Raw genomic sequence first — 13,567 nt, 5'->3', positions numbered from 1 at the left:
AGGAAGAATGTATTGCTTTGAGCGATGCATAGACAAGTAGCACAAAATAAAACCATCTTGTGGCTACATAACAGCTTCGTAAAAATATCTTCATTTAAATATTTATGTCAAACTGGAAAAAACTTTTAGTTTTGAATCACTTATCTGGAGGACAGCGGCTTCATCAACAAAACTTGTGTGGATTACCTATTGAAATTTTGCCTGTGTTTGAACTTAAAAAAATCGCACAGCTAAATCACGTGCCAGTTGGACATCATACATAATTTCTATAATGTTTTAATGAAAATACTTCCTGTTCGGATGAACACAGTCATGGTGTTCCCGTTATAATGGCAAAATCTAGTCATATTGCAGACAAGATGGATGTTGTAGATGTAACCGTCTGTATGTGTCATGTAAAGCCTGACAGATATTACTTTGTGCTTTTTACCTTCCAGGGCAAAAATTTTTCTTCCCAAAGTATCCGCTAAATTCACCAAGAAGAGCTCGTCAGACACATTGAAGAAGTGATCTTGTATGGGTTTACTGGATATTGACTTAATCTCATCAATAAACTTCTGCACGTCTTCTTCACTTTTATTTTCACGTTTGTAGTATCCCAAAACCTGTAAGCGTTAAAATTATTTCTTGTTAAAATACATCACATTTACAGTAAATGATCAGAAATGTTTGACAATGCAAATATAACTTTTGTACTCACAGCAATGCCAAACCTCTCGATGTGATCCTGGTCACACTCACCAATGACTTTGTTTTGCATGTGGTTGTCATGTGACTCTCCATCAGTCAAAATCACCATGACTTTTTTTGCATCGGTTCTTGCACCTCTCTCTTGCGTGAAGGCCTCCTTCCTAAGTAAGTACACAATTAAATATAAAAACAATAAGGTATGAAATTCTAGATGTTTAACTTTTATAGGTCAGCTGAGAGTTTCAGGTTACCAGGCAATTTGCATAATGAAATGGACAAATTAACTGAACCACAATAGATTGGTAAAGCTCAGCTCCTACAAGAGAAAACAAGATAATATAAGACAATCCTTTTTGACATGTTTGAAAATTCCTTGAAATCACACTCCAAAGCAATGACGGTAAATAATATAAATGTAAATATACAACTAACCATCTTCTGGTAACACTAGACTCTGTATCTGAACATTGGTTAATAATACCTGGAATCTCTTCTTATATGCACCACCTGTTTTCCTGTTATAATCAACATTGACAACTTCAGTTATGTAATTTTTGGCAACGTAAAGCTCTCTTAAAAACAGTCCAAAGAGAAGTCTTTTTGAAAATTACAAATTTTTTGGTGAAAGTGGATATCCAAGCCAAAAAGTGTGGAAAATTCACAGCAATGCTATTTTGTTTTTATTCATTTTTAGTGTTTGTTGTTAAAAAGTCATTGAAAAGTTAATACTGTACTTATAAAGCTGATAGATTTATGACATAAAAATACAACTGAGTATAAAACAATTGACAAGAATTAAATTACTCTATCCAATATTTCTTAAAGTAACTCCCATCTCACTGCTTATTGCTGCAAAGCATGTCAAATAGAAACTTACCTGTGCTGGAAACTAAACATGTGACATGTAATCTTAAAAAACATGTTGTCTTAAAAAAAAACAAAAAAAACAACAAGAAACAAGATTTGTCAAAGTAAACTCATCCCATTTGAATTCACATTTCATTTGAAGTTAAGTTCTGATCACCATGTGGACCGGACATGTAAATGGGACGGATGTAACATGGCATTGGAATGCCAATCGGTGAAAACATCTGAAAAGTGCAACTTAATTTAATTAGTTTAAATGAAAAGTGCAGCTGATGCGGAGTACCTGGCAGTGTCAATGGCCAAGAAAGTGTGAGTTTTTGTCCCGGTGTGCTGAGGAATGCGTCTGACAAACTTAAGCAGATCTTTGTTGTTGTTAAACTGGCTGAGGTTGACATGGTGTTTCACATCCTGGCCATAGGACACTATGCCCACCTGGAAAACATATAGACATTGTATAGATATTGTATTAAATGTTATTCCACATTTTTCCTTTCTCCTATTAAATGTTCCTTTCCTGGACTGCTTGTCCCAGGCAGCCTGTCTACATTGTTTTGTATACACAGGACCTCATCTTCAATGAATAATCTGACTTTCAAATACAAGACTGCAAAGTGAAATTATCTTTTAGTGTCTACCTGTGGAAAACTCCCTGCTGCAGCTTATACAAAGATAATTATAATAAAGATTCAAATGACTTTTTCCAGTGCAACTGGTACTGATAAATTACCGACCTGAGACAGTTTAGGTCCAACCTGGACTCGTTCCAGGAAACGGACAAGAAAGTCAACAATTCTTCCCCATGGGTAGATACTGTTTGATCCATCTAGCACAAAGACAATGTCCAGATTGCTTGTACAATCTGAAAAAAAAATAATAAATTGAAATGTCAAAAAAGTAAAGGACATTATTTTTTAATTTAATAGTTTTACCCTATATAAAAGGCAATTAGTGGTGTTTTTTTATACAATTGGAAAGCCTGTCTAGTGATCTTTAAAATGGCATGCGACTTATCAGAAAAGTACATAGCGGGAATGAGAAACACAGCTATGTATGTGGGTTGCACAACTGCCATAGTTAGGGGGGAGGGATTGCCTAAAACACAATATTTTTTATGAAGCATTCAATACATTAGATACAAAACATGTTTATTTTATATACTGACAAACAGCGATTCTGAAAGTTCATATTTCCTGTTCAACATACTTTTTTACTGGTCTGACTACTAATATTTTCCCTTATACACTCACGGAGCACTATATTTTTACAACTGTTCAACTGCAAATGCAAATAGTCAACCAATCACATTTCATCACCTCACATAACTCACTTAGCTAGACGTGTTAAAGACAACAAAATGCAGCACCAGAATGAGAAAGAAAAGAGATTAAAGTGACTTTGACCCCAGCACTCAAGTATTGAATATTTCAGAAATTGAGAATTTTTGAGAATAATTGAGACCGATTCAAAAACGAGTAAACATCCAGGAGAACGGACAGACTCGGCAGAGATTATAGAAAGGCAACAAATACCTTGCTGCAGCCTTGAAGCAAATGGACAACAGCAACAGAAGACCACACACTCATGAAAATGGATGATAGTAGATTGGAAAAACATTGGCTGCTCTACTGGCCAACCTGAATCTAATGATTTCAGCTAAAACATTTGGATAGTATAGAATTTGGCATAAAAGACATGAAAGTGGGCAATGCATTGTCTAAATCTCAACCTGAGTATTATTGCTAATGATCTCCATCACTTTAGGGCTGCACCAGTCTTCTGGTGGCTGACTCCAGAAGGATAATTTGCCACACTACAAAGCTCAAATTGTCAGAAAACAATATTTTTCTTTTTTCTTTTCTTTTTTTTTTAAACAACCAATAAGTTTATGTAATTCGCATGTCAATCTCGGAAGAATGTTTTGTGACAGTAAATATAAACCGTGAGGGGGTGCTGTGGTGGTGCAGGGACAAAGCACAACGCATTTATTGAGGCCTTAGTTCTCGTGCCAGTAGTCGCAAGTTTGATTCCCAGCCTGGTGACATTTGCCGCATGTCTCCCCCCTCTCTCCTAACCCTCTTTCCTGTCGTGCTATTTCCAAATAAAGGTCACTAGAGCCAACAAAACCTTTAAATAAATAAATAAATAAATACAAACCATGAGGAACTGATGTAGTCATGAGAGCAAAACAGGGTTCAATCAGCACCGACAACCTGTACCTAATAAAGTGGCCTGTGAGTGCACATGAATTTTGTGGATCATGCAGTTCTCATCTTTAAGATGCTGTGTCACAAACATTTAAGGCAAAATTTTCTGGTTACGTGAATAATATGCACAACTTTCGTTAAAAGGCTCTTGATAAATCACATTGAAATCACAAATGTAGAGGACAACCTGTGAAAATAACAGGAATGCTCTAGAGCGGTAATGAAAGGATCTATTCCTTTCATTTAAACACTACATGTTTCATCCATATATTTGTTTCTAGTAAAAGAATAGCAAGAAAAATGATCCTGAAAGAATCTGACAAACAGATAGAAGCTGTGACTGGACTCTGTTTACGCTACGCTTTTTTCCCCCTGGTTGTTTCCTTCCAGGGAAACATAGTGCAGTAAACTGTCTCCTAACTTGGGCATACAATGCAGCAGAAGTGTTGGGCTGGGCCGAGTCAGAGAGGAATACGAGGTAGCAGACAAGTTTACATTAAAGAAGAATGCTCTAATCTTCCTCTCCTGGTAAGGGAGGGTGAGTTTGACGCCGGGGTGTTGGGTGGTACCGCTATGATCGGTAGATACTTCTTATCGCTTATCCTGCTCAGATAATTTGTACAGACGCGTCATGTTCTGTGCAGGGCAGCTGCGTGTTACTCAGGCGAGCGGCGTACTTTGCACTCCAGGAGCTATGGAGTTGAGGATCTGGAATGACGGGCTGACGTTCGCACAAACTCCTGAGATGTACTGCTGCTGGCCGCACATGTAGCCATACTGAGGACCACACGCCTGTGGGGACAAGAGTCACACAAACACACACAAAAATAAACTCAGACAGTGAAGGAGAGGATCTCACAGGGCTACGACTGGTTATCATTTCCATCAGTAGGAGGTCACGGGTGAAAGAAGGTTCAGGGCTACTTGAGAGCAAAAGCAAGGATCCCCAGAGGAAAGAAGTACTCAAATGGAGGACTAAACAGAGGCTGTGTTGAAGTGCCGGAAAATTCTCAACAACACACAAAAAAAGAGGGTCAGACAGAGAGCAAGTGAAGATGCAGGGGTCTAAAAGTACACAAAAATGTTTAAAATATAATTAACGATCATTTTACAGTTGTCTAATTCTGATAAATATTCCAAAATGTTCTTGATCCCCGTGGCATATTCAATATTTGAGTTGAACAAGAGATCGACAATTATTTCACCGTTCTGTGAACTTATGAAGTTCAGCTTAATGACTGCCGAAAGCCTATAAATACTTCATAAGAACAGAAAAATATGTTGTTTTTTTAACTCAAGAACAAGTAAATCATTCCTTCTGACTGGGACATTTCATACTTCAATACCACCAAAGCTGCTGGGAAGTTCTCACAGTTCATCTCTTGCTGCAGAATTCGTCAGTGTAAAAAAAAAAAAAAAAAAAAAACACACCCACTTCAAATTTCTGTCCAATTACAAAATATTTAACAAACACTTCAAAAATAGTAAGGCTGACATTTAAAATGTCTTATAAACCTCCATTCTGCCCCTGAAATCTAATCTTGTGTTTATTTAAAACAAACAAATTTGTTTTCACTACTTCTTTATTTTATTAAGATAAGCCCACTGCAAATTATGCATTTGTAAATACCCATCTACACGCTTGAGGTTTTTATGCCTCGTCAATCTCATCATGAGCTTAAATAAAGTGCTTTCCACTTCTACACAACACGTTCCAATATTTCTTCATCTGTACAGTTGGTTTACAGTTTCACATTACATTCCCAGGACAGCGCGTCTCCATGAGGAATATAGAGCAAACTGTGCCATTCAAGGGCCAATTTACACAGTTCATAGGAGGAAATAAAATTATTTTAGTCTTTTGTGTGGAAGATGTACACTTCCTGCTTACCATAAATCCTCCAGTGGGATTGGTCACCAGGGTGGTTCCCATGGTCATGTTTTCCTTTACTTCATGCAAGTTGGGAACAGTTGTGTTTTCTGAAAAAGAGCAAAAAAGCAAGAAAAAAAAGCTGAGTGAATAAACAGAACGAGACAAACAGAACTCAGCACAGAAAACGAACAGCTGAACAAATTCCTCTCCTGGATTTTCCCACAGGAAGACAACTTCTGTCTGTTCAGCAGACATAATAGTCACCGATGTATATGCTTAAGCACTGTTAATGTTAGCTCTTTGCCATGATGTCCCTCTAAGTGTAGCTTATTGCTGTTAAAACAGATGATGATGTAGGAAGGAAAGATTCTGGGGTGTGGGGTGAGGGGATCGAATCATTAAGCAATCACAACATGTGGCTAAAATTAGCAACTAATTCCTTGACTCGGGAATGATCTGGATCTGATTATTTTTTTTTCTCTTCAGAGGGATTCACATACTCTCACAAACACATTTACATGCCATTTAACTCTGAATGATGCTCCCCAGGAGGGGATTTTTATAAGAAATATGCACCCTTTAATATCCCTCAGTTTATTCCAAAGAGCAAAAGTAAATTACATGGAGAATACTTTGGATTGGACAACATGGTAAACAAAAGGATGAGAAATCTATTTATCAGTCATCTGTTCCTATATTCCTAATTATCTTGGATGATTAACGGCACTGATTCACATCCTGTGGCTCATCATATGTGCACATGCAACAGGAAGGAGAGCAGAGGAAGGTGGATGCTGTGCCGTCAGCCTGATAACAATCAGAAAAAGACAACAAATCAGTCTTAAACAGGCTGTGAAATATTCTTACCGATGTAGAACATACTAATACAACCATAGGTGATGTTGTTACAAACAGTACTAAAGTAAGACATTTAGTTGAACACACAATAAATGCTCAACAGACATACCGATAAACAGATGATTTTATTCAGTAACAAGTAAAATGACTTATGAAATGATGATGAATTTTCCCATCAAACCAAGCTGGGGTTTATGGGACTGTGGTTCTAGAAATTTGTTAGGATGTGACACATTAAGATCCAGGCTGCATGTAATGTCCTCTGTGTGTTCAGCTGAAGTGGTTTTCTGCTGTTGGCAACATCATGTCCAGGTGGCAGAACCCTTTCAGTGAACTTTAAAGCAAGCAGAAAACCTTCAGTAGAGATTAAACCTTTAATCATCTTAGATAATATTTTGAAAGCCTAGTTTGCTCTTCAGAAAATGTTCCCCCTATAAATCCCCGTAGCAGATTAGAGGAGTTAGTATTTGCTTTTTGTATTTGTTTTTTGTTTTGTTTTTTTTTGTCTCTTTTACACATTTTGATTTAGGAAACAGACTTTAGTGTACTTAATAATAAATATAATATGTCAATAATTCTCAGAAGTATACAGAATTTCCTCGCTTTTTTTTTTAATGTCCCCAATTATAAGTGGGATAGAGAAAGAATGTATCATAGACAGAACTCATTATAAGGCATTAATAATGTTTTGACTAGTTATCTATGCATGTATGCACAAATAACCTACATAATTATTCTATTCTATCCTATATACACACCATAAATCACCTTTTTAAACATACCAGAATCAAGTCTGTCTAAAAACATGGATGTCGGGTGACTTCTTGGCAGCATTTCATCATGCATAATGATCGTGGCAAAACCACTTTCTAATTTCACTGTTTGGATGGAAGGGTGGTTCAAGATTACAACACGTCAACCGCACAGTTTAACCTGACTCATTATGGTTTGGGCTTTATTGTCTGTGCTGGGAAAACTGTAAACCCAATGTGGAGACGAAGCTGGCAAAGTGGGACTGCTGTGTGTCATTAGTAAAAACGCTCAGAGCGACAGACTGACTGACAGCTCATGGTGATGGAACGGGCATGCTGAAGAAATATCAACAGAGATCCAAGTTGTGGTTGATGCGTCACGATCACTTTCAAATAAAGCTCAGTTTATAATATACATAAAATATAAGGGGGGGAAAATCCAAGTTTGTCTATGATTAGTCTGATTGAAAGTGCAAAGCTAATTCAATTCCGATTTATTGAGTTTTTAATAAATAAGCATGTCTGAGTTACTGATCAGAGACCTGAGCCACTTTAGTGACCGGTTCCAATGTGCAGCTCCTCGCCCTCTCTCTACAGATGTCAACACAAAGACGGACAACTTGAAAAGGCTTTGTTGCGTGTTGTGGAGCAGATAAGTCTCGTTTATCTGCACAATTATGATAACTTGGAAGGATGAAACATTACAACCTTGTTTATCATCCATCTTCCTGTTCACATGTAGCAACATCCTCCAGTCAAAACCCAATCAGGTTAGCATTTACTCTAAGCAGAATATTTTAAGGTATCGCATACTAGAAGAGCCAAATGATTAAGTGTCAGAAAGTTAATGAGCATACAAACATTGCATTTACTTACCAATTGTTTTTAATAGATTGGTACAAACAATTTCAGAGAAGGAAGTAGTGGATGTTATTTGATGAACAAGGGATAAAGACCAGAAACAGGAAAAAGCCCCAAAGCTCATTTTAGTTAAGAATTTGAATTGTTTCCTTTATCTTTTAATCTAAACGTAATTTGGTTCACTCAAGTCGTTTTCAGTTCCATGGAAGTTTATGTACAACAGAGATTTGTTTTAACAACTAACTGATTTTTATTGTCTTTAAAAATGCTTAGCCTTGAGGTAGAAACAAACATCTTTATTAAATCAAACCAAATCCTTTTATAAGGCAGCATAATCTGTGGTTATCATGTGACTCGATGTAGACCTCATACAATGGGTTCAAATGCAATTTAAGAACTGTAGGTTTTTCATTTATTACTCCTAAAAATAATTACGCTCTTACACTCGCTCACTTACAAATTACTGTTATAGTACTGAGGAAAGTTTAAAGACATATTAAGATAATATGAAATAGCCAAGCTTACAACAATTCATGTAAAAATTGCCTGATGGTGGCGTAAATTGTATGACTTCTGTCAGTCTGCCCAGGGCAGCTGTGGGTACAATATGGTTCGCCACTATCAGTGTGTGAATCTGTAAATCGCGTGAAGCGTTTTGGACTAGATAAAGTGCTATACAAGTACAGAACGTTTACCATTTTTTTTTAGCCATTGTGAACATACAGCCTATAGGCATTGGCCAGCATATGATTCTTTCAGCCGACTGACCAGCAGTGCACAGCAATAGGTGGAGGGTTAGGGATTAGAGTCATGCCCCATAAATTCAGAAAACAACTTGGCTTAATGGCATCTCATTCAAACTTTCAACTTAAGGAAAAGTATTATGGCAAATTTTAGCAGTTCTAAAACTTTACCTTTAAAAACTATAAAATTAATTAATTTAGTATCATCTCTTCAGTACAGGAGGTAAGCCAGGGGCCAGAACAAGTTCTAAAGGGGCACTAGCCCCTGACGGCTCCTAGTACCGCTCATAGCTTTATGTACCTTTTTATTGCATAAATAACCTAAATGCAAAAATATATTATTCTTACTTGGCAGCTCCAGTTTGATGCAGGTATTGTCCCCCCGTCCAACAGGACATTTGTAAACGTCTCCCGTCCTTTTAGCAGGCTGGCCTGAATGCGGCGATCCAATCAGAACCCTGAGGAAAAGAAACAAAAAATGAGACTGTTGGCCGAGTGAAACTACAGCCAACAGCAACAGGAAAACATGATGATTTTTACAATCATGAAAATAAACAGAACACAAGTACTATTACAGCAATTTGGAGTTGGCAGGTTTAAAGGACTTACTGTGCGGTCCACAGCTATTAACAATAGTTTAAACCTGGAATAATTATAGTTATACTTTTATTGTTAAATTAAGCATAAATATTAGGGTCGGCTTGACTTGGAAAGCTGTTAGAGCTTATCATGATTGGCCCAAGTGACTTCTGTTAATTAACTGTATTATCACATTAAGTTAATAAAAGAAAAATCATTCCATTTAGTTTTTACATCACTAAATTCAGTTAAAATGCTGCAGCTGTTTGCTGGACAGAGCAGTGCTGCTCTTTCTGAGCGCCTGTTTCTGCTATTTAAGGTCAGGGTGCCCAACTGTGTCAACGATACGTGTGTGTGGGTGTTACACGAAATCCTGCCACCCCGTCAGTAAACTGATGCTAAAAACAGGCGGTCATCTGCCTTCCTCTGAACACTTAGGCTTATTAACATTCCTCGACTCTAATGGGGTCATTTAAAACACGCAACGAAGCGCAACAACAAGGGACTCAGACTTCCATCAGCTGCTTGTGAGAAACACCACGACATAATGTTTTACGCCACTCCGCAGGTATTCTTTAAGTCCAGCTGTTAGCACATGCCGAGTGAACAATTATGACATGAAAAGTGTTTCAAACAATCTTTTGGGTCAGCTTTGGCTTATTTGCCGACATCAAATTTCTGCAGGAACAAGAAAAAAGTGTTCCTGAAACTTTCCTGCAACATTTTTTTTTTTAGTTGACTCAAAAGCAATGCAACATATTCCTAAGATTTATTGCAACACCCTTGAACAATATGAAACTCATGGCGAACCAAAGATGCAGCGCACTGAATTATGATCATGCCACATCATGCTGCATTTGTGCGGATGTTTTAGTTTTCAACACCACCGAGGGAGGAGAACTGGTGGCTACATCTGAAGCTAGTTAGTCGCCTCCCAGTCGTGGCAATATTTGTGCTAAATCACCGTGTGATTGTGAAGTTTGTTAAACACAAAGTCTGCAGTTCTCGTCTCAATCATCCATCCAGCGTCTCTCACGTCTGCACTCTTTAACCCTGTTTTTTCTTTCAGGGTTCAATTTCTTTTCACTGGGACTTTGACTGATTCTCTTCCCGATGGCTTAAAATCAAAATAACATGGTTACAGTCACAGCTTACTCCACCGATTAGCAGTGAGTGAATTAGAGTAACTTATATCACATGAGCTTTATCGAGCTCCGTGTTGTGCAACAGAACCAGGTACGACTAATCTGAGATCAAATGTGGCTTTGCAAAAGGTTGGAAAGAAGCAATCTGAACCAGTAAATCCTGGCGTAACTAAAGATGAGGTATAGAAAGAAGAAACCAAAACCAAACACACTAATGAGTATTAACAAGGCTTTAAAAGTGTGTTCACAAGTTAATGCAGCAGGCAGTCAGGGATGTTTGGTTTCAGTGTTTATACTGAATATACTGAGCAATTTATGGTTTTAGTCAATAAAGGCAAGAATTCCTATTACAGCAGCAGCTGTTGTGCTCCCTCTCACTTATTTATGCACGTTAATGAGAGTATTTTACGTCCTCAGCCATTTAAGAATTTAAATAAATTAAATTAGGGAATTACCCTGGTGAAATAAAATGCTATTTTTTGATCCCCTTCAGTTCCTCAAAATAAATCATTTCTCAAGATTATAGAACAATAACAGAGCAACAGAAATAATTCAGACCATCAGAACTGCTGTTCCCTACCATTAATTTATTACAGATTCAATATATTTCCTACAAGAAAAAAAAAAGACTAACTCCTGAAACAGTAGCTTAAAGGTGAAATAATATGAAAACAGGTCATTTTTGTCTTAGTCTTACTAATGATCAATGTCTTTTTTTTTTTAGATTTTTATAAAGTTATTCTTGATCGGTATCAATAGTTCCTCTAACAATGACTATAACTCAAAGAAATACCTTTTAGAGTACATTAAACTATTAACGCCATCTCTTCAGTGGATTTCAGGACATGTATTTGGAGTTTAATACTAACTTCTTGCACTTTGCAACTATGGAAGGGCGAAGTGGGCTTAAAATGTTATTTTATTTTGCTACAGCATCTAATGTGACAGTAAAGAGGAAAAATAGATCCACACACACAAAAAAAACTTTTTTTCACTGTAAAAAAATCTCATCAAATAGGCTACATCAGAACACCTTGAACTTTAGTCAGGCAACTCTTCTAAGCATTATGTGATAATTGCATTCAATCTTCTTTTTTAAATAAATACTCTATTTTACAAAGAATATTGTGTCACCTAGCAGATAATTAAATCCAGGTGTTCCAATCATCTCCAAGGCCACCAATGTATAAAATTACATGATCTGGGACACTGAGGCACATGGTGCACCGAGGTCACCAACTTTCTGCACAGCCTATTGCTTCAGACCTCCAAACTTCATGTGGCCTTCTCATTGTGGTGCCAGATTTTATTACAGGGTAATATCTGATGGCTTTATTAATCTGATAGTCACGTCACGTTATGTTTTGGTTTTAATGCTTCTGAACTTTCACCGAATGAACAGGACTCAGATACACACCCAAGGTTAGCTGTCCTGGAGATGTTGTTTTCTGTAGCTGCAAGGGAGCCAGACTGTCTCTCATATGTTTATGATCCCTTTTTCTTGGTATAAAAGCAACGCATCGACTCTGAAAGTACTTTTACTCTGACCTGTTGGCAGGTTTTGTAAGCCCTCACCTGAATAAGCAATTTCCACCTCAACAGTGCTTGCATCATTTTTTTATTAACAACATTCAGTCTTTGTGAGATTTTATCATCTTGCAGTTTTCTTTCAGTGCTAATTCACTGGCCAGACCCGGGCTTGTTGGCAGTTTTGAACATCCTCCAGTTGCCACATATTTGAATGGCTGATTTCAAATTCTTTTGAGATCTCCTTAAATCCCTGATTAGAATCATAAACTCCTGGAACCTTCTATCTGAAGGCCTCTGTAATCTCTTATAAGCTCACCATGTTGTTCACTCTCTCCTACTTTGGCGGTTTCTATAATTAATAGCTTTATTAAAATTTACAGAAGAATTTAAAGGTCTTCTGGTAACACTTTATTTGAAGGGGCATGCATAAGACCGATATGACACCTTCATAAATATGTCATAACACCTGTCATAAACATGGAGGACTCTTTATGAAGGTTTATGACTGTTGACATGAAGTGTCATTTGGTAAATAATGACACTTTTAATGCAAAGCTGCTTTAAAAGCTGCATTAAAAGCCTATTAAAAGTGCCAATTTTGAATTATTTGGTAAGTAATGACACTTTAATGCAAAGTTGGCACTTTTAATGGACTTTTAATGCAATTTTTAAAGCAACTTTGCATTAAAAGTGTCATTTGCCAAATGACACTTTATGACAACAGTCAAACATTCATAAAGACTCCTTCATATTCATGACAGGTGTTATGTAATGTTTGTGATAGTCAGTCTTCAAATAAAGTGTTACTGGTCTTTTTAAGTACTGTTAAAAATGCATCGTCATTATTTAATGTGCTTCATGAGGAAATTATAATAATAACAAGGAGATTAAGATAGCCAGAGTTGCATGCTGATTTTGAAGATATCTTGGACAGAAGTAAAGATTTTCAAAAATGAAGCTCACCATTTCCCCTCGCTGTTCTCAAACTGCTGGACAGTGTAGCCAAACATGTCATCCAGAGGACCGCTGAAGGACATAGCATTCTTCTGATCCACGTTGAAGGACAACACACATGTCAGCAGCACTGCAAGCACAAAAAAAGGAAGACAAAAGGTCAGATGTAATAAGACCATTTACAGCTGAAGGACATAATCAGTTATTTTAGTCTACTGCAGAGCTCTCCAGTGAGTTTATATTAAATAAACTGACTGAAATCTAGAAAGAGGAGAAGTACACGAGTTGTTTTTTTTTTTTTCCCTTTCAGACAGTCATAAACATTCACAGGACATGTGAATGAATCGCAGGAAGATGCGATTCATTTCCGAATCGCATCTTTAGTGATTCGGAAAGATGCGATTCGGAAATGAAAAATAAACAAGATAACTATGTTGGAGAAATTCTACTGTAAATTCAAATGTCAAATGCTGCCGTCATTCAGACATGGCAGCAAAGAAATTATGAGACA

At 37.1% G+C, this 13,567-nt stretch overlaps 1 protein-coding gene across 1 annotated transcript in view; it reads right to left on the bottom strand.

The window, feature by feature from the left end:
- Positions 1–13,567, bottom strand: part of itga1 (integrin subunit alpha 1) — a 46,449-nt gene that overhangs the window by 15,624 nt on the left and 17,258 nt on the right. The window contains exons 2-9 of the mRNA XM_014468642.2: positions 13,066–13,186; positions 9,197–9,306; positions 5,653–5,741; positions 4,439–4,553; positions 2,289–2,416; positions 1,841–1,989; positions 701–851; positions 431–605 (exon numbers count right to left, since the gene is read on the bottom strand). Coding sequence (XP_014324128.1) covers positions 431–605; positions 701–851; positions 1,841–1,989; positions 2,289–2,416; positions 4,439–4,553; positions 5,653–5,741; positions 9,197–9,306; positions 13,066–13,186 — 1,038 coding nt within the window. The remainder of the gene's footprint in view (positions 1–430; positions 606–700; positions 852–1,840; positions 1,990–2,288; positions 2,417–4,438; positions 4,554–5,652; positions 5,742–9,196; positions 9,307–13,065; positions 13,187–13,567) is intronic.

Source organism: Xiphophorus maculatus, chromosome 8 (assembly GCF_002775205.1).
Source record: "Xiphophorus maculatus strain JP 163 A chromosome 8, X_maculatus-5.0-male, whole genome shotgun sequence".
NCBI classification, from domain to species: Eukaryota; Metazoa; Chordata; class Actinopteri; order Cyprinodontiformes; family Poeciliidae; genus Xiphophorus; species Xiphophorus maculatus.
The sequence above is the reverse complement of the archived record's forward strand: the minus strand, read 5'-3'. Positions and strand labels throughout refer to the sequence as shown.